The 20,923-nt window shown below is 41.6% G+C and overlaps 1 protein-coding gene across 1 annotated transcript in view; it reads left to right on the forward strand.

Annotated features, from left to right (window-relative positions):
- Nucleotides 1-20,923, forward strand: part of MYOF (myoferlin) — a 386,224-nt gene that overhangs the window by 84,038 nt on the left and 281,263 nt on the right. The window contains 2 exon segments of the mRNA XM_029609901.1: nt 7,907-8,015; nt 14,055-14,154. Of these exon segments, the coding sequence (XP_029465761.1) occupies nt 7,907-8,015; nt 14,055-14,154 (209 nt within the window).

Raw genomic sequence — 20,923 nt, forward strand, 5'->3', positions numbered from 1 at the left:
AGGGATCCGAAATTAGAAATATAAGTATGATGAAAAAAATTTAATTCTTAGTTTTGCTATTCACTCCAACTTCACCCCCCCCCCCTCTGAGTTCCTGTTTCCTGCAAACATAATGTTATGGTTTTGGGCTGTAGCCTGGTGTGGTGAACACCACCTTCAGGAGTGACCACAGAACAGGAGGATGGGAGCAATTGCAAGTGATCTGGTGAGACTGAGAGGAATCTCTGGCACTGGGTGCGTGGTGGTACGGGTGAACTTCAGGAAACACTGGAACAGCATGTGGTTTCACGTGGATGTGAATGCAGGTAAGCATGAACTGTTACACTGGAACTGAGTGCAGGTATGGGTGAAATCAGAATACCGGAACAGCGTGCAGGTGTGCTTGAGCTGGAGGAGGAGAACCAGAGGAAGGAAGACAGACAATGACAGGACTGGACAAACCAGGACAAGGACTACACTGAACATGAAACACAGAATGCCCGAAGGCAGCAAGGCAAAGAAGTCCAAGGGGAAGCAGGGACAAGCAGAAGAGTAATAGCAAAGCTACAAGGGGGTTCAGGGACAAGAAGGCAAGCAAGAACTAGAATGCCTGTAGACCACAGAGCAAGATCAGCAAATAACCAGGAGGCCCGTAGGCCACAGAACAAGGCAAGGCAGGAAACCAGGATGCTCGAAGGCGCGCAAGGCAAGGAACAGATGGCTAAAGCAGGGAGCCCAAAGGAACTCAATGCCGAAGCACAGAGTAGAGGGGTTAAATAGTTCTGGATATGGGGCAGATAGGGGAGAGTGCTCATGGGAGACCTCTGGTGGTGAGGAGGCTGCACAGCAGCCAGAATCATAATGTTACCCCCCTCCCCAATTTAAGACCTCCTCCTCCATCCCATCTCTGCAGGGGGGTACTGGCAGAAGGTGGATGCTATGGGCTTGCGTGGATGGATTTCTTTTGTTAAATAGACTTGTTGGAAGCAGGTGCTTCTTGCAGGATGAAGTTGTCTAGACTTCCTCTGGGGTGGTGCGACTGGTTTAAGCCCCTGCTGAAACTGCTGGGGCCGCTGAGAAGCCGGGTAGAGCTCCTCTTGGAACTGCTGAGGCCGCTGAGAGGCAAGCTCAGGCCCTTCCTGGGGTGGTGCAGCAAACTCAGGCCCCTCCTGGGATGGCACGGTGCAGCTGGAGCAGAAGTCCCTTTCAAGACCAGCTGGCTGGGAATAAATACCCCCTGTAGGCTGGCCTGGCAAGGAGTGAATGCTGTCTGCTGGAAGAAGTTGCTGAATGCAGGCCCCTCCTGCTGGTCGTGGTGCCGGTTTGCAGGCATCTTGTGCAAGCTCAACTGGCTGGATATAGGAGCCTGCTGCTGACTGGCCACAAGGTGTAGGACTTTCCATGACTGAACTGGCCATGTTAGACTGAGAAAAGTGTATAGACCTGGCTACAGAGCAATTAGTGGGTAGAAACAAGCTGCCAGTCCTCTGACCACAGGTCCCTGGTTCTGATGTGTGGGATTACAGATTAGTAAAAGCACAGGCAGGTCTGAAACATCTTGGGAAACAGCTCGTCAGCCGTGACTGACCTGCAGTTGTGAAGGCAGAGCTCTACTTGGCTTAATTAGTGTTCTCTGCTCTAGAGAGCCTTGGTCTGAGGACAGAGCACGGAAGACACAGGAACGTTACTGACCCGGTGAGTGCCAGGCGTTTCTGGCAGAGATTTGAATTTTTTCTGAGAGGTTTTCTCCAAGGTGCCATGAGAAGGTGTGCTAAGATTTTTTTTATCAATGTAGTGCCAATTGTAACTACATTGTTTGCCTGGCTAGGAGCAGAACACAGGTTAATTAAACAGGCTGATATTTCTTGTCGAATAGCTGGTCTGGTAGCTGTGTAACGGGGCCAGGCTTTGTCTGGGGGTAGTAGGCTAGGGATACAGGGACATTTCCACCATCCTGGCTTAGGAGTGTTACAATTCAAGCATTCTTGGTATACTGAAACATGTTTCTTCTCACACCTACTGCAAGCCCAGGATTCCTGATCTGAAAACTGACAGACTAGACAGTCTTGGTAATGTGAGTAATTCAAGGTTTGGCAATGAATGCAGATGAAATATCGCTGAGTATCAGAAATGTTGTGCAAAGCAGAATAAACTGATATAGACTCCTGTCCCTACATCTGGAAGTGGATGGCTTTGGCATGCTGGGACTGCAGCCTGGTGTGGTGAACACCGCCTTCAGGAGTGCAGGTGATCTGGTGAGGCTGGGTAGAGTCTTTGGAGCTGGGTGCCGGCTGAGAAGAGTGAACTGTTACACTGGAACTGAGTGCAGGTATGGGTGAAATCAGAATACAGGAACAGCGTGGAGGTAAGCATGATACTGGAGGCACCCCTATTGCCTTCTCACTTCTTGGTCCCAGATCCTAGGCCTTCCAGAAGATTCAGCTGTTCCTCGATGAGTGGAGGAAGATCATGAGACAGTTTGTTCTTCAGAACTGGCATCTGGTTAACATTTGTGCTTCTCCTGAGTCCCAGCACTTCACTCATATTTAACCTTCACTCTGGATCACTCTCACTTGAATCTGCTTCATCAAAAGGTGGAGGCGCTTCTTTGTCAGCAGGCAATAGAGCCTGTCCTTCCTGAGTAACATAACAAGGGGTTTTATTCCTGCTATTTTCTTATTTATTTACTTATATTCTGCTTTTTCAGGCACTTGAAAGTAGATTTGCATTCAGGTACTACAGGTATTTCTTATTCCCAAGAAGTTGGGGAGATTGAGACCCATACTGGATTTAGAAAGATAGAATGAGGGGTTGCTAATAGGAAAAGTTCAAGATGAATGCCATCCACACCCTCTTCCCCTTCATCAAAGCAGGGGATTGAATGTGTACTCTGGATCTGAAGAATGCATAGGCACATGTTTCTATCCATCCATCTCCCAGGAAATCCCTCAGATTCATGGTTGAATCAACACTCTCTACCCAAGGTGCTACCTTTCAGTCTTTCAGTATCACAGAGGGTCTTTATGAAATGCCTAGAGGTAGCAGTGGCCCATCTTTGATGTTGGCTGGATTTGTTTTCCCTTATCTGAATGATTGGCTGGTGACAGGGTCCTCCAAAGTGAGTGTGATGGACTCTGTCCAGAAGACTATCCAGCTTCTTCATTCACTAGGTTTCAAAGTCAATTTTGCCAAATCAAACCTCATCCCTTCCCAGAGATTCAAGTTCCTCAGGGCCTGGATAGACTCCCTGGAAAGGGTGAGTTGCTTATGAGCATTGGTCTAGAATCTGCTGCAGCGAGATCAAGTCCTGGCCTAAGTAGTTCTGATTATTGTCTGACACATGGCAATGGCAGTAGTGAATGTGGTTCTTATGACTCATCTGAACATGAGAGTTCTCCAGTGAGGCTTCTGTTCCAGTGGAATCAGTTGCATCAACCCTTGTCACACCATGTCAGATTAACTCCAGAAGGTGGTTGAAATCCATTTGTCCTAGAGGTGAGTTCCCCTCTTCGCATGTTACCTCATCAAGTGACACTGTTAATAGATGCATTCAGCAAAGGTTGTGGTACACAGATGGGTGCCTTTCAGACTTTGGAAACTTAATTGGCCATAGAACATCTGTTTCAATTCAACTTTCTAGAACTACGAGCCATTCGTCATGTGTTGAGAGTATTCTTTCATCTTATTCAGGGAAAGAGAGAATTCTGATTGAAACAGACAACCAGGTAGCCATGCTGTATGTGAACAAACAGGGGCCACTGGCACCCTGGCCCTTCTACCAGGAATCTTGGAGAATTTGGGAGTGGGCATTCTGTCACAGAGCATTTCTTCAAGCAATTTAACACTTTAGCAGATCACCTCAGCAGAATGTTTCAACCCCCATAAGTGGTTTCTGGACCAAGTGGTAGCACAGTCTATTCAATCTTTGGGGTTGATCAGTATTCAACTTGTGTGCATCAGAAAGTATCTAGGGTCTGTTTGGTGACTTCAGATAACATCACCCACATGTCATTACTAATTCATCCTGTTGTCTACAGAGAACTCTGTTTACGGTAAGCAAATTAACTTTTAATACATTTCCAAAATTGATTTGAGAGTATGCACCTCCAATCTCATAGTTTTATCTTTTGTTTCCTGTTTGAGATATTACCCTGGTCAATAATCTAAACATATTGGATTCTTAAATCTTTGTCTGTATCATGTATTGCAGTTAATTTGTCTGAAATTATACCAGTATTGTCATGGATGTTAGGGTAAACCCATGTTGGCTGGCACTAATCAAGGTACATTTTTGTCTGCTGTGGCTCCATGACATTCCCAAATCTGTACCCATTATTTCCCCACAATGAATGTCAGAATTGATTACTTTAAGGAGGTGAAGTGCTTTCTCTTTGTGAAGCAGAATCCTCTGCTATTAGCTGAACGTGCTCATTTTCAAGTGCCCCATGGAGGGATGTTTTGATAAGCGTCTTATTCCTGTCTCATGTGACACTTCCAGTTTTGTAGCATTTTATAATTTTTAGGGAACCGGCATGGTTTGGACTGTATTTGTGTGTTGAACTGGTTTTGTATACCAGATGAATGCTATGTCCCATTTTTTTACACCTACTCATCCTCTACCACTATACTGTGATTTATACCTTTAAGTGTCCTTCCTCCCGCTTCTTTCTTCATAAAGGCAGAAACAAAATAACCATTCATCCTATTTTCTACTTCCTTATTCATTGTATCTAGCTCCTCTCTGGCCCATTTATGTTCAGGGTCTTGTGTGCAAGACTCTGGATTTTAACCCATACTAGGGACTCTGTCACTGAGCTACAGCTAAGCTAGCTGGAGATCCTTAGAAACCTAGCTTTGCATAAACTTCACCTCTTGACGAGTGGAGGAGTAGCCTAGCGGGAAGTGTGGAAGCCAGGGTTCACTTCTTGCTGATGCTCTTTGTGACTTTGGACAAGTCAACTTTCTTCTCAATTGCCTTAGGTACAAACAGATTACAAGCCCTATGAGGACAAGGAACTACCTATTTGTACATGAATGTAACTTGCTTCAAGCTATTAGTGGAAAGGAGTGAGTTAAATCTAAATAAAAAGATAGTACAGGTATATTAGAAGACCTTATATTTTTATAGTTGAAACATACTTTGCAATTAAATCGTAACAAATTTTATGAATTCATATGTGGCTTGTATTATCACTATAAATGACATAATTGTGATTTTTATTCAGCTAAAGTAACTTTGAGGTGCTGTTTCTCTCAGTTGTGGTTAAATGAAGAGGATGCCAGTTTTTCTTGATAATTCCCATTGTAGTTGGGCTGTGTCTTATTTATGCAGTTAATTAGCTCTCTTAAGAGCCCTATATACTAAGCTTTTTATTCACTAGATTTCTTGTAGCCATAAAATGGGAGGAAAAAAACCTTTAGAGGTCAATATTCAGAAAAGTGGCTAGTGGACAAGTTATCCCGCTAAAAAGTTAGCCAGATAACTTGTCACGGATATTCAGTGGGTTAAGCCTCCCACTGAATATTTTCCCCTAAAGTTATCCAAGTAATGTTAATCTAGCTATCTTTCAAACCTAATCAGCTGGCTGGGAGTACAAGTTATCTGGGTAGATATACCCAGATAACTTAGCTAGCTATATTCAAACGTAAGGTTCATCTGCTAAGCCTTGTTAGGCGTGTACCATACACTGAACAGTGTTCACTGTGAGGTAAGTGCCTAATGCAGCAATACTGCATGGTATTTTACCCCAAATAACGCAACTATGGTAATGAGCTGTTTTACATGTATTTGCAAAGCATATGCAAAAGCAGTTCATTACTAGTTAATTTTATGGTAATAAAATAGTGCGGCTTCTCTCAAAAATTACAAGCCACATTTATTTTCCTGAAAGTTATCTACAACTCAGGAATTGTAGCTAATTTTCCTTCTGGTACGTCGAGACACTTTTTTTTTTTTTTTTAAAGGGCCTTAGGCCCACAAAATCACTCTCCCTCCCCACAAGGTGTGTAACCCCTGCCTGTCCCCCTACCCCATCTCTAGAGGATGCCCTCGTCCAAAAATCCTAAATCAATGGCATGCGGCAAAAACCTTGCCTTCCTACTCAACTCCTCCAGCCCACTGTAACCCACCACTCCTGGGTATACCTGGTGGTTTAGTGGAGTCCAGAGCACCCCCTAGACTCCAGGCCTGATTATTTTTGCCTTCAAAATGGCCCTGGCTGGCACAATACAAGATTATCCCATCACATGATAGGGGTATTAACTTGTATCATGCCAGCTGGCATTATTTTGAAGGCAGAAATCACTGGGCCTGGAGCGTAGGGGGGTGCTCCAGGCCCCACTAGACCTCCAGGTATAGCCGGGGGGTGGGGGGGATGTTAAAAGCCAGGTGGTTGGGAAAAGATACAGGGTGTTCGCTGTGTACCATAGATTATTTTTGCCTTTGGTCATGAGGGTCATCTCTAGAGGTAGTGGGAAATGGGGGGGGCTGCTATGATCCCTTTTTTAGAAGATGGTGGCCCCAGATATATGGGCTACCATCACAAGCTAGTTTTTTTGGATCCTTTTCCCCCATGGTATTTTACCAGGTAGAACTTTACCACCAGGGCAAATACTGCATAGTTTCCTGAGCTGCAGTATTGAGTACCACAGCTTTTGAAGCCCCTGTAGAATATTTCCATAATTGGTTGATTGGTGCCAATTAAAACAAAATATCCTTGTGAGTTTTGCCCCTGCCCTGCCTCTCTCAAAAGCTCTAAATGATGTGCGCCTGAACCCTACCCCCTAAAGATCAAAAAAGGCTGCTGGCCTATTGGCCTGAGGAGCCCCCCCCCCCCCCCGGTCTCACCTCCCCCACATGATTTCTGAAAATATCTGGCTTCCAGACCATCACATACTCTCCTCCCTCCCCCTACACCGTCTGTCTTTCCCCTTCCCAACACCCCCATGGCTGCTGGGAGCTCAGTACAATTGTAATGCTCCTAGTGGTGCCCAGCATTGGTTACACTGGATGCCTATGGGAGCAGTTTAATTGTATCGGACTCCTGGCAGTTTTGGGGGGAGATGGGGTGGCAGGAGGATTCCAGATATATCTCCACATTTTGGGTAGGGGAGGCCGGGTGGGGCAGCTCCTCAGGTCAATAGGCCAGTAGCTTTAAAAAAAAAAAATCTTTTGGGGGTGTGCTTTCTCCAGCACTATGCTCCCTCATCAGTGTGAATTTTTCTAGTGGGGTGGGGGATTGGGCCTGCTGGCACAGACTGCTTTCTCTCATTTTCTTCACTTAACCAGCAACAGGTTAAATATATCTGGTTGAGGATAAAGATACACGTGCCCGGATAACTTTAGATCTACTTTGAGAATGGACAGACTTAGCAGTTCAAACTTAGCTGGATAGCACTGGTATTCAGCACTCCCTATCTTTTTTTTTTTTTTAATCTGGATAAGTTTTAGCTGGGTAAAGATTTACCAAAATAAAACTTATCTGGACAGTGGAGGGAATGTATTTAAACCCCCAGGTTTGTTCAGCTGTTTCAAACTGAGCCAAATAAACCATTTGGAATATAGGCCACTTAATACCTGGTCCTGTTTGCCTGGTAATTCATCCTTCTGTCATTTTGAAGAAAATCATTCCATTGAACTGTTTTGCAAGGGTATGAGAGGTAGTATAACTCATGTCTTAGGCTAGTATAGTCCCCTCTGAGATAATTCCAATGAACACCCTTAAATGCACGGTTTATAAGTTAGACTTTGCAGAGTAATTATATTTTTTATACTCTGCAAAAGCTGTGGCAGTTTGGGAATATTGTAATATACTTTTGCAGAGCGCTCTTTCTATTGAACACAGTTAAATGCAGGCTGCAATTAACATGCTAAAGGAAAAGCGCCCTTTTATTAGCATGTACTTATTACTTTCTACTTCTTCCCCAGATTGATCGGCACCTCTACAGTATCACTTAAGGAACTTGCAGGTGGCCAGGGCAGATCTCTTCCTTACAAAAGTTTGGCCTTGATGGATGAACGAGGCCAACCAACTGGAGTAAGTAAATAAATAATCTGTTCTAGTGCTTTCTAAATGCTGAAGGTAAGGCCAGTATTGGCCATACTGGGGCCCAGGATAGAAACTAAGGAGTTGACCCAGCCAGTGCCAGAAACTCTGGCGCTCAGCCTTAGTGGCTTAGCTCATCATCAGCACCTTGTGGGGCTGGGACCCCAGGCAATTGCTCTGCTCCCTTCTTACCCCCAAAATGTCCCTGGTTGAGGGAACATTATGTAAAAGATTTGGACTATTTCTAGGAGAAGCTGTGCAGTGCTGTCTGTGTACTGCAGCATAAAACAATCCTTATGGCAAGAAAAAATGTAAAAATAAACCAGGGTTTCCTTAAAGCTGCTGCTTTTTCTTTACCATTCTTGCTGTATAGAGGTAAACTTTTCAAGGCAAAACCTGTTGTCTGTGAAATGGTCAGGCTTCTGCTCCCCTGACTGGAGATGCTGTGGTGATGATATTCACAGCCCTTTGTGTGGGGGCGAGGGAAACAGATTCTCAGCAATCGATCTATAGCAATGCCAAGTGGCGACCAAAATGATAAAGGGAATGGAACAGCTCCCCTATAAAGAAAGACTAAAGAGGTTAGGACTTTTCAGCTTGGAGACGGCTGAGGGGGGATATGATAGAAGTGTTTAAAATCATGAGAGGTCTAGAACGGGTAGATGTGAATCGGTTATTTACTCTTTCGGAGAATAGAAAGACTAGGGGGCACTCCATGAAGTTAGCATGTGGCACATTTAAAACTAATCGAAGAAAGTTCTTTTTCACTCAACGCACAATTAAACTCTGGAATTTGTTGCCAGAGGATGTGGTTAGTGCAGTTAGTGTAGCTGTGTGTAAAAAAGGATTAGAGAAGTCTATTACCTGCTATTAATTAAGTTGACTTAGAAAATAGCCACTGCTATTACCAGCAACGGTAACATGGAATAGAATTAGTTTTTGGGTACTTGCCAGGTTCATATGGCCTGGATTGGCCACTGTTGGAAACAGGATGCTGGGCTTGATGGACCCTTGGTCTGACCCAGTATGGCACGTTCTTATGAGTGCCCAGGCTTAGGGTCCATGTTAACAGGGGGCTGGAGGGAGCCATGTATTGCTGTGCTGAGTTGGAGGGGGTTATAATAGGGACAAAAACTCTCTGGTTGGTTGCAAATAAAGGGTCATGGTGCACACCCCAGCAGGGGCCACCTTCAATTGAGCAGGAAGTCCAAAGTGGCAGGAGGAAATTGTTGGGGCAATAATAATAAAAATTTTAGATTTTGTTTTGAATCATGTGACTTCTCCTGTACACTGCATTGCATTGTTTTGTTTTTTTATATTCTGAAGGTTTATTTATTTCCAAGTTCTATTCTACTGAATTAAAAAAAAATGTGTTCTAAGCAGATTACAAATTAGAAATATGTAATCCATGGGTGAACAGATTATGCAGACAAAACATATTACAACACACTATAATAAATCAGTTAAAACATACTGAAGGCTTGGCAAGGCCAGAGCAAATTGCATCTGCTACCAAAATGTGAAGCAATATGCCTATGTAAGCTAATAAAAATTGCACTATGCATCTAAAGTATTTATTTATTTATTTAAATTATTTTAATATACTGATGCTCAAGACTAAGTCTTATTGTACCGGTTTACATCATAACCGGGGGAAAACCATTTAACTAGAAGAAAAAGTTGCAATAAACAGGGTGTACAATTCAGGGCCATTAAGAGAGAAATAATTAGTTTAACTTAACGCTACTAAAGGAGTAAAAAGTAAAAGCCTGTAAAAAGGAGTAAAAAGTAAAAGCCTGAAGAAACAAATTGAATTTTGAAGATGGTTTGTGGGAGGGAAAGCACCATCTTCATGTTGGCAAGCCTTATAACAGAGAAACACAGAACTGAACTTTCCAAGCTGCCTTTGTAGTTAGAAGCTTCCTTTGGAAAATGGAAAGGCTATAAAAAGAAGAGCTTTTTCCAGTAGATACACTGATATCCCAAGCCTTGAAAGCCCAGAGCTTGCAGCACAGCTGTACAGTTTAATCCAGAACGCCATCACTTGGTCAGCTATTGAGTTTTGCTACTAGTTGTAAACTAATGGAAAAGGAAGGCAACGTGATTAGCATAAGTCATGAAAAGCAAAGTATTGCCCTGTCTGCTTTAGAATGTTATGGTCAAGTCCAGTTGATGAACTTAAGGGTTATTAATTTACTTAGATAAATCGCTGCTATTAATTAAACTCTTAAGGTGTGCCCACACAAAGTATACCAAACATAACACCCAATACCAGTCACCTTATGTTTTGCTGTTTTTCCTTTTAGTTAAAAAAAAAATTACAAGTTTTTTGTTTCATGTCTTCTTTTTCATCTCATCTATATCTTTTTGGCCACATAGAATAATAAATTAACCACCAAAATTTTGAAACTTTTTAACTTTTAAAAATTTTAAGAAATGTGAAAGGAAAAACCGCACCCCCACAGAAAATATTTAACGTTTAATTTCTTTTAGTGTTCAGCCTTTTAAGCTGCCATCACAAGAAAAATACCCTTTTAAAATTCTCACATTATTTTAAAATGTTGTCACATTTCATTTACTTTCCAAAATGTCCTTGAAATAAGTACATTCTTTATCTCTTCAAAGTCTCTTAAAAAAAAAACACCAACAAGGCCATGGTTCACTAGTACAAATGCTGCTTCAGGGCCTTCTGTTCACAATGAAGACTAACAATGACTAAAGCCTGCTTTCACTTCTGCGACTATTTTGAAGAGTCTGAAAAACAAGAGACCTATTTAAAGACCTCTATCATCTTTACTCCTTATCCAATCAGAAGACTCCAATCATACGTTCGGCACCATTAAGGATGTTTCTTCTACATACAGCCTTGCAAAATATCTAATGATCTTATTTAAAGAAATGATGCCAATCAATAGAGATGTTTAAGCCATCATGCAATAAAGAGCCCAATCGATAAATCCATTGTTGCTCCCCTCGCAAAAGCTGAAGTCCTTGATTTTCCCCTTGAATATGTGCGTGAACCTTCTCCAATACATAACACTGAATGCCCATAAATGAATGGCCCTTTTGGATATAATGTTAAGCTATAGATGCTTCCAAATGTTGATTTGCTAAATGGCTCTTATGTTCAGCCAAACGTATCTTATGTTTGCATGTAGTTTTTATGCACATACACCAAGTTACATGGGCATATTAAGATATATACTACAAAAGAGCTTTCACAGTTGGAAGAATGCTTCAAAAAATATTTCTGTTATCACGTGGATTGATAAATATCTTAGTGTCAAGCATATTAATACAATACATACACTTGTCACAGAGCTGATGTCCAACACTGCTCTGCATTTGTTCCCAATTCCCCTTGAACATCGAGAAACTAGAAAATCCCTAAGATTTCTGCCTCATGTATGCAAAACCTACCTTTGTTCTAAAACAGTGGTATAACGATAACACCTCCCGGAGTTTCCAAATGATTGAGCCAATAGACCTTGATAAAATAGAAAATTGCAATGACAAATGATTTCACAAAAATTTGCATCTTTCTTCTTGGAGGTCAGTAGTGCTTCTCGATCTAAATAAAGACCTCATTTGTATGCATTTCTAATTATTTTAACAGGGTAACCCTGTTGAATGAAGCAATTTGCCATTACTTGTGCTTGTCTTTTTTTAAATTCAATTACATGAGAGCACAATTGCCAACAGTGTAAGAATTGCGAAAAAGGCAAATTACTGCGCAAATGATATGGATGAAAACTTGTGAAATGGATACCTGTGTTTCTATCAGTGACTTTTATATACAAGGTAGTTGAAATCCCATCTACAGTTTTCATAATCCAAACATCCAAAAATGCCAGCACTATAGAGTCGAATTGAGCTGTGAACTTGATGTTAACGTGCCAGTCATTTAACCGCTGCACAAATTGATAACATTTTTCTGCAGTATCTTGTCCGATCAGGAACATATCATCAATAAACCACTTCCATAGCCTTATAGGTGCAAAAAAAGGAAGAAGCATATACTCACTCATTCTTGAACTCCACCATAAACAAATTGGCTAATGAAACGGCAAAGGCTTCATGCATCATAGTTCCAGATTTTTGCTCATAAATTTGTCCATCAAATTAAAATAAATTTCTTGTGAGAGCCAACCGAGCTAAGGAAGAATTAAATTCAGATAGTACAGACATTGGTCTAGGGTGATCCTCCAAAATAACATCTAAAGCCTCTTCTTGGGGAATAGATGTATTACAACGGCATGACATCCAAAGTTGCCAACATAGAATCTTTTCAAGTGGATTTTCCAGAGTGTAACATTTGTTTAAAAAAAAAAAAAAAAAAAGTGAAGAGTCCCTTATATATGAAGGACTAGATGCAGCTATTGGATTAGAAAAATGTATCCATACACTGAGATAAAGGTTCCAATAAGGAATCATTTGAAGAAGTGATTGGATGACCTGGCGGATTAACAAATTGTTTATGGACCTTGAGAAGTGTATAAAACACTCGTATGCAGGGAAATCATTTTTTGTTTTGGGTTTTTTTTAAATACAAGAATCCCTGTGCCAATGCCTCTTCGGTTAGAATTTAAATTTTGTCTTTTTAAGTCCTGCAGTGGGACCTCAGGTAGTTTCTGATAACAAATGGGATCACTCAATTGACGTAAACATTCATGTTTGTAAATTTCCTGTTCCTGGATGACCACCCCCACCAACCTTGTCTGCTGCTTTAATCATCGGGAAGGCATCATTTTTCAAGGTCCTCAATGTAGTTCTTTATTCTCTAGTCAAATTATCTCTCCACATCTCTTAACACCAGATTTGTAAAAGTTGACAAAACTGGATCAACAGGTCCTTACAGAGTCCAACATGAATGATTAGCCACTCTGCACTCCATGCTCTTCGTAAGAATGAGTGGAAAAAATAAAGTTTGAGTTGTAAATTTCACCAGAATTTCTCAATTTTAAAAGTTAAAAAGTTAAAAAAAAAAAATTAATTTACTTTCCATTAAAACTTCCTTTTGCATGGCTGCTGATTTTTTATATTTCAGCTTGGAAACCTTTGCATTACATGCTGATGATGAACATTTGATTTGTTTTTTTATAGTGTTAAAATTGAGTACTTCTCACTATCTTAAGAGTGCATAATTTATTTAGACATTTAGTCATTTTATATACAGTCATTCCATATCAAGATCACAATAGTTTATAAAATTAACATTCATAATTTTAAAACAAAATTGACACATATTGAATGAAATGTTCCAATACAAATTAAACTGCTTATTAAAAACATATAACAAATGGTACAGGAAAATAATATAATAGTAGTCAGTACATTGTAAGTCATGTTTCATTGCAACTATCCTACATGCTTCTGGTCCAAAGAGCTCTCATCCTTCTTAGTTCTGACATTCCCTCGCTCTCATTACATTTTATTCCTCATGCTTCAAACTAAAAACCCTCGTCCTTCTTGATATAGTAGTTCTCTTACATTCTGCTGATTTTAAGTAATGTAGAAAAGATCTGAGTATCGCATTTTAACAGGTGCCTGTGTTACCAAGTTGGCAACTCAATTTTTTCTGGTACCTTTATTGTAAGAATGGGGAAGCAAATTACATTTAGGTATTAAAATGATCATTTTTGGGGACTTCTAACAAGATTTATCCATTATTTTGAAAATGTATTAAAGCTATGTCAGATTAGCTCACCACAAATATGATTTATATCCAACAAAATAGTTGGGTAGAGTTATTTTTTTATAAGGCTTACAAATATTTAAAGATACAAGCTTTTATGGCTACTACCATCCCTTCCTCAGGCATTTTGTATAGACTTTATAAATGTTGTCCCTGTGCCTGTAATCTTTCTAATGGTTGTCTGTGGCATTTATGGGTAACCAGTTGGTGCCATGCTGGTCAAAATAGCAGGAGATGCTAATGTAGACTTCCTTGATCCTAAAATTACACAGAAATGGTCAAATGTCTGGTTTTCGAAGCTCAATGCTGACTGTAACTGTTTGCTTTTAATGCAGGCTACAATAGATCTTGTGGTGTCATACGAACCACCTGCTGGTGCTGCTAGCAATCCTAATGACCCGGGGGGAGCTAATGTGCAAGGGACTGGAGGTGGAGGTAGGTGTTCGTCAGAAATATAGCAAGATAAATGTAAATCTTCCTAGACAAACAAACTTTTAGGCTTTTTATGGCTTTGTATACTGTGGTTCTGACTATATAGTTGCAAAATCCTATTTTAGTTTATAAAACGCAATTTATCCCCAGCCCTGACCAATCTGATTCAGTAATTGAACCCAAGTTTCTCTGCATGGCAGTGCACGGTGCTTTCACTGAGCCTCTGGACAGCCCTGCATTGCTCTTGTTTTTAAAACAGAACCTCCAGTGTTGGGTAGCTGAGAAGGAATCATCATGTTTTGTAGTATTGTTCTAATCATACAGCTGCCAGTAACATTGTTCGTGAACGAGATGGTGGCATGTGTATAGAATAGTCTCTCGGAGTTTGAGACAAAAATGGTATCAGGATTTAATAAAGCCTAGACTACATATAGAAGATTAGCAGGGAAGTAAGGATAAAGCCTGGGGTCAGGCAGACTGGATGGGTCTTGCAGCTATTATTTGCTGTTAATTTTCATAGAAACAGAGAATATGTTTTAAGTCTGTGTATGTATACGAGGCCTGCTAGGCCCTTACTATTGATGGTGTGTTCAGGAAACGTGTGGGAGTGTGAATCATTTTGCATGAGACATCCCCATTGGGAGGGACCTTTTTGATACTACAAAAGCACTCGCTCAGATTCCCTAGGGGTCCTGTGTAGAGTAAGGAGTTGGAATGAGAGAGGCAGCATGTCTGCTGGCTTATTTCCTGGAAAAGAAGGGGAGACTGCCTTCCCTCTCCAAGTGGAAGAATAGAACAAGGGGCTATGATAGAGGTCTTAAGATCTCAGGGTACAAAGGGGAGGGGGGGGGGCGGGGCAGTATGTGGAGTGTGTGGAATGTTAGTGGACGTTTGTGATGTGACTGGGTGGTGGGTTATGCTTGGCGTTTAATCTGTTTCTCTTGGTCAGGGGGACCACAAAAGGAGAGTCCATGGGGTGGTGTTATAATTGACCTCGCTATCCTTGGAAATTGTTCTTGAAATGTGTTGTCTTGATAATATTTGCTTTCAATTGTGCATTATTCTCTTAAGTTTGAGTTCTGGATTTGTACCTGTGTTGCTCTCTAATAAAAAAAAAAAAAAAAAAGGATTTTGATAAAAAAAAAAAAGATCTTGAGAGGTCTTGAACGAGTAGATGTGACTCGGTTATTTACACTTTCGGATAACAGAAGGACTAGGGTGCATTTCATGAAGTTAGCAAGTAGCACATTTAAGACTAATCGGAGAAAATTCTTTTTCACTCATCGCACAATAAAGCTCTGGAATTTGTTGCCAGAGGATATGGTTATGGTTAGTGCAGTTAGGTTCAAAAAAGGTTTGGATAAGTTCTTGGAGGAGAAGTCCATTAATGGCTGTTAATCAATTTTACTTGGGGAATAGCCACTGCTATTAATTGCATCAGTAGCATGGGATCTTCTTAGTGTTTGGGTAATTGCCAGGTTCTTGGGGCCTGGTTGGCCTCTGTTGGAAACAGGATGCTGGGCTTGATGGACCCTTGGTCTGACCCAGCATGGCAATTTCTTATGTTCTTATGACTAAGGAGAAGCTGGTATATTTGTGCTGGTTAAGAGAACTGCAGCTGCATTCAGTCAGTTAGAAGAGACAACTCAAGGAGCAGTGTTGTAAGTACCACAGGCAAAATCTGCAAAAGTAACAGGATCTTGCTTTTGCTTTTATAGAAGTCTTGAAGGCAAAGGATTTCAAAGGCATTGTATGAGTTCTATTTAGTGCTGTTTTTGTGGTGTGCTTTTGTGAGTGACTAAGATTAACACTTTTTATTGTGATTCTAGAAAAGGACGATTGTGTCATCAGTTATCATTTTTGCAACAGTAAACTTCATTTTTCTTGGAACAATACTTTCTGGTGTTATGACTTTTTTTTTTATTTGAGTGACTTTGCCACACGCAGGAGCCAGCAAGCGGCTCTGAAGGATTGAAAGTGAGCAAGACAGAAGAGTTTGCTGCCAATTCAAAACCTAGACATGCAAACCTGGATTGGTTCTCAGAACTTGTAAAGGAGAGCTGGGATAACATAGGGTGTTCCGGAAATTTGAGGGCTAGAGAGCTGAGCTGTGAGAACCAAGATGAGACCACATGAAGTCTTGAATCTAGAACTATGTTTGTGCCTCTAAAGGTGAAGTATTTTGTAACTAGGTAACCTGACCTGGACCAGGTTTGAATTGTTAATTCAATCTGTAATCGAACCTGCTAAAGTTGTTTGAACCTGAAACCCCCTGCTTGTCGCTGAATCTGAGAGAGCCAATGCTTCTGTTTAAATCCTGCAGCGTATGCCAGGATGTCATCGTATTTCTGTTGGAATAAAGCTCAGCTTGCGGCTTATGCTTTCAGGGGCCCCCATCTTGACATTTTCATTTGGAAGTGTTTTAGTTCTGAAAAGATGTAAATATATCTAGAATGCAAAGAGTGGGGAAAGTTTGTCATCTAAAAATATTGATTTGGTTTCTTTAAAAATTTAAAAACACTAGGAGGAAATCTGGAAACACAGTAACAATATGCAAAAACTGCACCAGATTAAATTAGAATAATATATTGTGTGAACCAAAATATTTGAATGAAAAAGGTGACTTCATAAAGCAAGGTGCTCAATCTGCACCCCTAGTGCTATCCGTTTCTTCATTATCTCTTATTTTCTTTTTTTTTATATATTTGCATGTGAAGTGTCTCATGCTACTATAATACTATTGAAGAAGTGAATAAAAACAGTCTTGTATGGAATTCGGTATCTGAAAAGATTTTGTAAAAGCTGTATTCAAACACATCTTTTGTGGAGCTGAAAATGTAAATAAACCCATCGTAATCACATTTCGCCACACGACTGCAGCAGGGAAAGCTCCTGCAATAAACAAAACATATTCAGTTGTCTGTACTCTCTTCACGCGTCAGTGTATGTTGATATTACCAAATTATCTCACCCTTTAACGTTGGATCACAAACACAAACATTCCCTGCAACTTGTCAACTGCTGAATTTAAGAATCAAAATGGCGTTTTTGTATAAAACAATGGCCATGTTAAAAGGTTTTCATAAGAAAAACAGCACGACAATTTAGAACTCAAATTGCAGAGCATCGAAGTTGTTTGCAACATAAAAGAACAGAGGCTCCAGTGGTTTCACATTGTTTGACATTTGGACATCAGGAACTTTGTCCAACCGAACAGCAATGGATTTTTAAACTGGAAACTCTTGAACCCATGGCACTTAATTCCGAAATTGAATGGCATTGTTTTTTGTGAATGCATGGCGTCATTTAACACACATGTGGTACACCGTAGGTTCATTCATTCAAATATTTTTAAGCCTATTAGTGGCAAGTTATAGGGTATATAAAGGTGTTGGTTTTTCCAAAACACTATTTTGATTCTTAAGTTCAGTAGATGACAGGTCGTAGGAAATGTTTGTGTTGGTGACGCAACATGAAATGGTGAGATAATTTGGTAATATCAACATATATTGAAGAGTGAAGAGAGTATGGACAATTGAATATATTTTGTTTATTGCAGGAGTTTTCCCTGATGCAGCCGTGTGGCGAAAAACTCTTGGGTACTGGCTCAGTAGCAGTACCATGCACTGCCATGTGGAGGACCAGGGTTTGATTTTTGCATTGGGCCTTTCGGTCTCTGGGTCAGCCGGGGTTGGGTTGCTATGGAGGCAACATTCATAGCCCTTGGAAAAGGGGAGGTTGATAGGGGAGGTCAAAGCTGTTGTGCAGTGGTGAAGCCTAGTGACTGGATTCCATTAGTCCCTGGTGCAAGGCCCCCTATCTGTGGACTGTTGCTGCAGTGACTGGATTAGTGTAAGTTGTGAAAGCATAAAATAAAAGAAATGAATTCCTGGGCAGTTAAATATGGAAGGGCATGGTCCTGGTTCTCGTTTGAGTTAGAAGCCCAAGGGGTAGATTTTCAAAGGGGTACGCGCGTAACCCCCGAAAACCTACCCCAAACCCCCCCTGCGCGTGCCGAGCCTATTTTGCATAGGCTCGGCGGCGTGCGCAAGCCCCGGGACGCGCATTCGTCCCGGGGCTTTGCAAAGGGGGCGTGTTGGGTGGGCGGGACTAATTTCGGGGCGGGGCTGGAGGTGTGTAGGGGGCGTGACGCCGGCCCGGGGGCATGGTCGAGGCCTCCGGACCAGCCCCCGGGTCGGGTGATGGCGCGCTAGCAGCCTGCTGGCGTGCGCAGATTTACACCTGGTTTCAGCAGGCGTAAATCTGCCAACAAATGTGTAGGGGGGGGGTTTAGATAGGGCCGGGGGGGGGGGTTTAGGTAAGGGAAGGTGAGGGGAGGCAGAAGGAAAGTTCCCTCCGAGGCCGCTCCGATTTCAGAGCGGGCTCGGCGCGCGCAGGTTGCACAAATATGCACCCCCTTGCGCCCGCGCCGACCCCGGATTTTATAAGATACGCGCGGCTTCGCGCATATCTTATAAAATCCAGCGTACTTTTGTTCGCGCGCGCGTAAATTTATAAAATCTACCCGCAAAGGAGCAGGAGGAAAATACCTGGACAAAAATACTCTGCCTTTATTTTTTGTGCAGAATTATTGTATGCAACGGTCACAGGCAAAATCGGAGTTTGAATAAAGCTTGCATGTGTGTGAGTGAGAATCAAACGGCAAACAGCACACTCCTATTTGCATTCATTTTGAATTTGTGTTCATATTTACATTTCACAGCCAAAAAGAATATTTCTTTTGAAACAGGCTTTTAGCTTCTGAGCTGAAATATATGATGCAGTTTACTTTGGTATTTTTATATTCCTGGAAATGAAATGTTTGTAATGTGGATTTAAGTGGGCGTGCACTCCTCCTTATATTCTTTTCAGAAAATACTACATTGTTTCAGAAGCCATCTCTCTTGTTTAGCTGCCTTGCTAGCATGCCTTCCTCTAATGCACAGTTTTTTAATCCTTGTTTTAAAGGGTTGGACTGCATCAGAGGACTATGCATTGATTCAGTTTTTACCTTTTGCATAAGAGCTACTTAGAGGGGCTTTTGCTACACATGGGTAATATGTAGAAAAAAAGATCTGCTGTGGGTCCAGTGAAAATATCTGTATGTTTTGTGTATTAGACCATTGGTGATGGACCGAATTGCACACTTTTTTGTTCTCTTTGTGCACACTAAAATCCAGCATGAATTGTTTTTGGAAAGTAGCATCTGCTATAGCAGTGGTTCTCAACCGGTGTGTCGCCAAGCACACGCAGGTGTCTCGCCACACTTCCCGGTCCCCTGCTGACCCAGCTGCTCCCCCTACCCGAGCAAGATAGGTCCTCCACCCGGGCTTAAAATGCTGAAAGCCCAGGCAGTACGCGGCAGGAGAGCTGGAATCCGCAGCACTGGCATGCTCTCTTCTTTCCGCCCCGCGGCCCGGAAGAGGAAGTGGTGAGCAGCAGGTGCGTGTGTGGGAAGAAGAGACTATGCTAGTGCAGGCAGCGTTGGCCCGAAGAAAAAAGAGGTGCAGCCTGAGAAATGAGCAGCACGGCTCGGAGAAAAACGAAGAACTTCGTCAACCCCCGCGGCCGATGGGACTCCTTGCTTCACGAGGGGCTGAAAATGAAGTAGGTTGCTGCTGCTTTTAGGGTTAGAAGTGGAGGAGACTGCTGCTGCCGCTAGCTCGGGGGAAGGGGGGGGGGGAGAGTGAGTGAATGAGCAAGCATGTGTGTTTGAGATCCTGTGTGTGTGTGAGTGAGATAGCATGTATGTGAATGATTGAGAGCTTGTACATGTGAAAGAGAGTATGTGTGTGATTGAGAGTTGGTTTAGGTGAGGGAGCATGTGAGTATGTGATTGAGAGCCTGTGTGTAAATGAGAAAGAGAGAGAGAGCATGTTTGCAAGCATGTGAATGAGAGTCTGTGTGTGAGAGAAAAGGACAGCATATATATGTGTGATTGAAAGCCTGTGTGTGTAAGCCTGAAAAGATAGACAGCATTTGTGTAAATGTGTAATTAAGAGCCTATATAAGTGAGAGAGAAAAAGTATATGTGAGTGATTGTGAACCAGTGTGAGAGAGAGAGAGGAGAAAGTTCCAAGCAAACCACCCCTCCTGCTGCTAATTCATAACAATCTCAGGGCACCCGGATATCAAATGTTCCCAGGTATGCAGAGCAAAACATTTTTTGTATCCTTATTATTTTTCATTACTGGGTCTTTGTGTCTGCTATTTTGAAATATTTTAATGGTATCTAGAAATGTTTGATATGAGTTTTTTAATTATTGGATATTCCATTCATCAGCTGTTTTGAAATAATCTGTTCTTTTTTTTTTTTTAGTATGGTTTTACTGCTACTGATTTTATATTTCTCGATTTGTTTATAAGGATGGGTGATGTTTCTTTTTTTCCTTTGTTGCACTGCATACAGAGACTCTGGCTTGTTGCAGTTTCCAGTTCAGTTTTTGTCTGCATGCTTCTAGTTATGGGTTTTGGTCTCTTTATTCTTTGTTAGGTGAGGGTCAGCACATGTGATTCAGGTGAGGTTCTCTGCTGGGGTGTAGTTTCTGTGTAGGGCTCTATAGCAGCCTGACTTGGTCCGTTTTCCTAATAGGAGATGTATTGGTGTCTTAAGGCCTGGTGTAATATTTTCAGTGTTGCCTTTTCTTAGGTAAGGTGGTTACTGTTAAGTGCTGGAAATTGGTGCTGTTTTGGTGTGGGAGGGTTTACTGTTTATATGCCAATTTCTGTTCAGACGAATATGTATCTTTTCCTTGTGTCATTCTTAACAATA

This window comes from Rhinatrema bivittatum, chromosome 7 (assembly GCF_901001135.1).
Source record: "Rhinatrema bivittatum chromosome 7, aRhiBiv1.1, whole genome shotgun sequence".
NCBI classification, from domain to species: Eukaryota; Metazoa; Chordata; class Amphibia; order Gymnophiona; family Rhinatrematidae; genus Rhinatrema; species Rhinatrema bivittatum.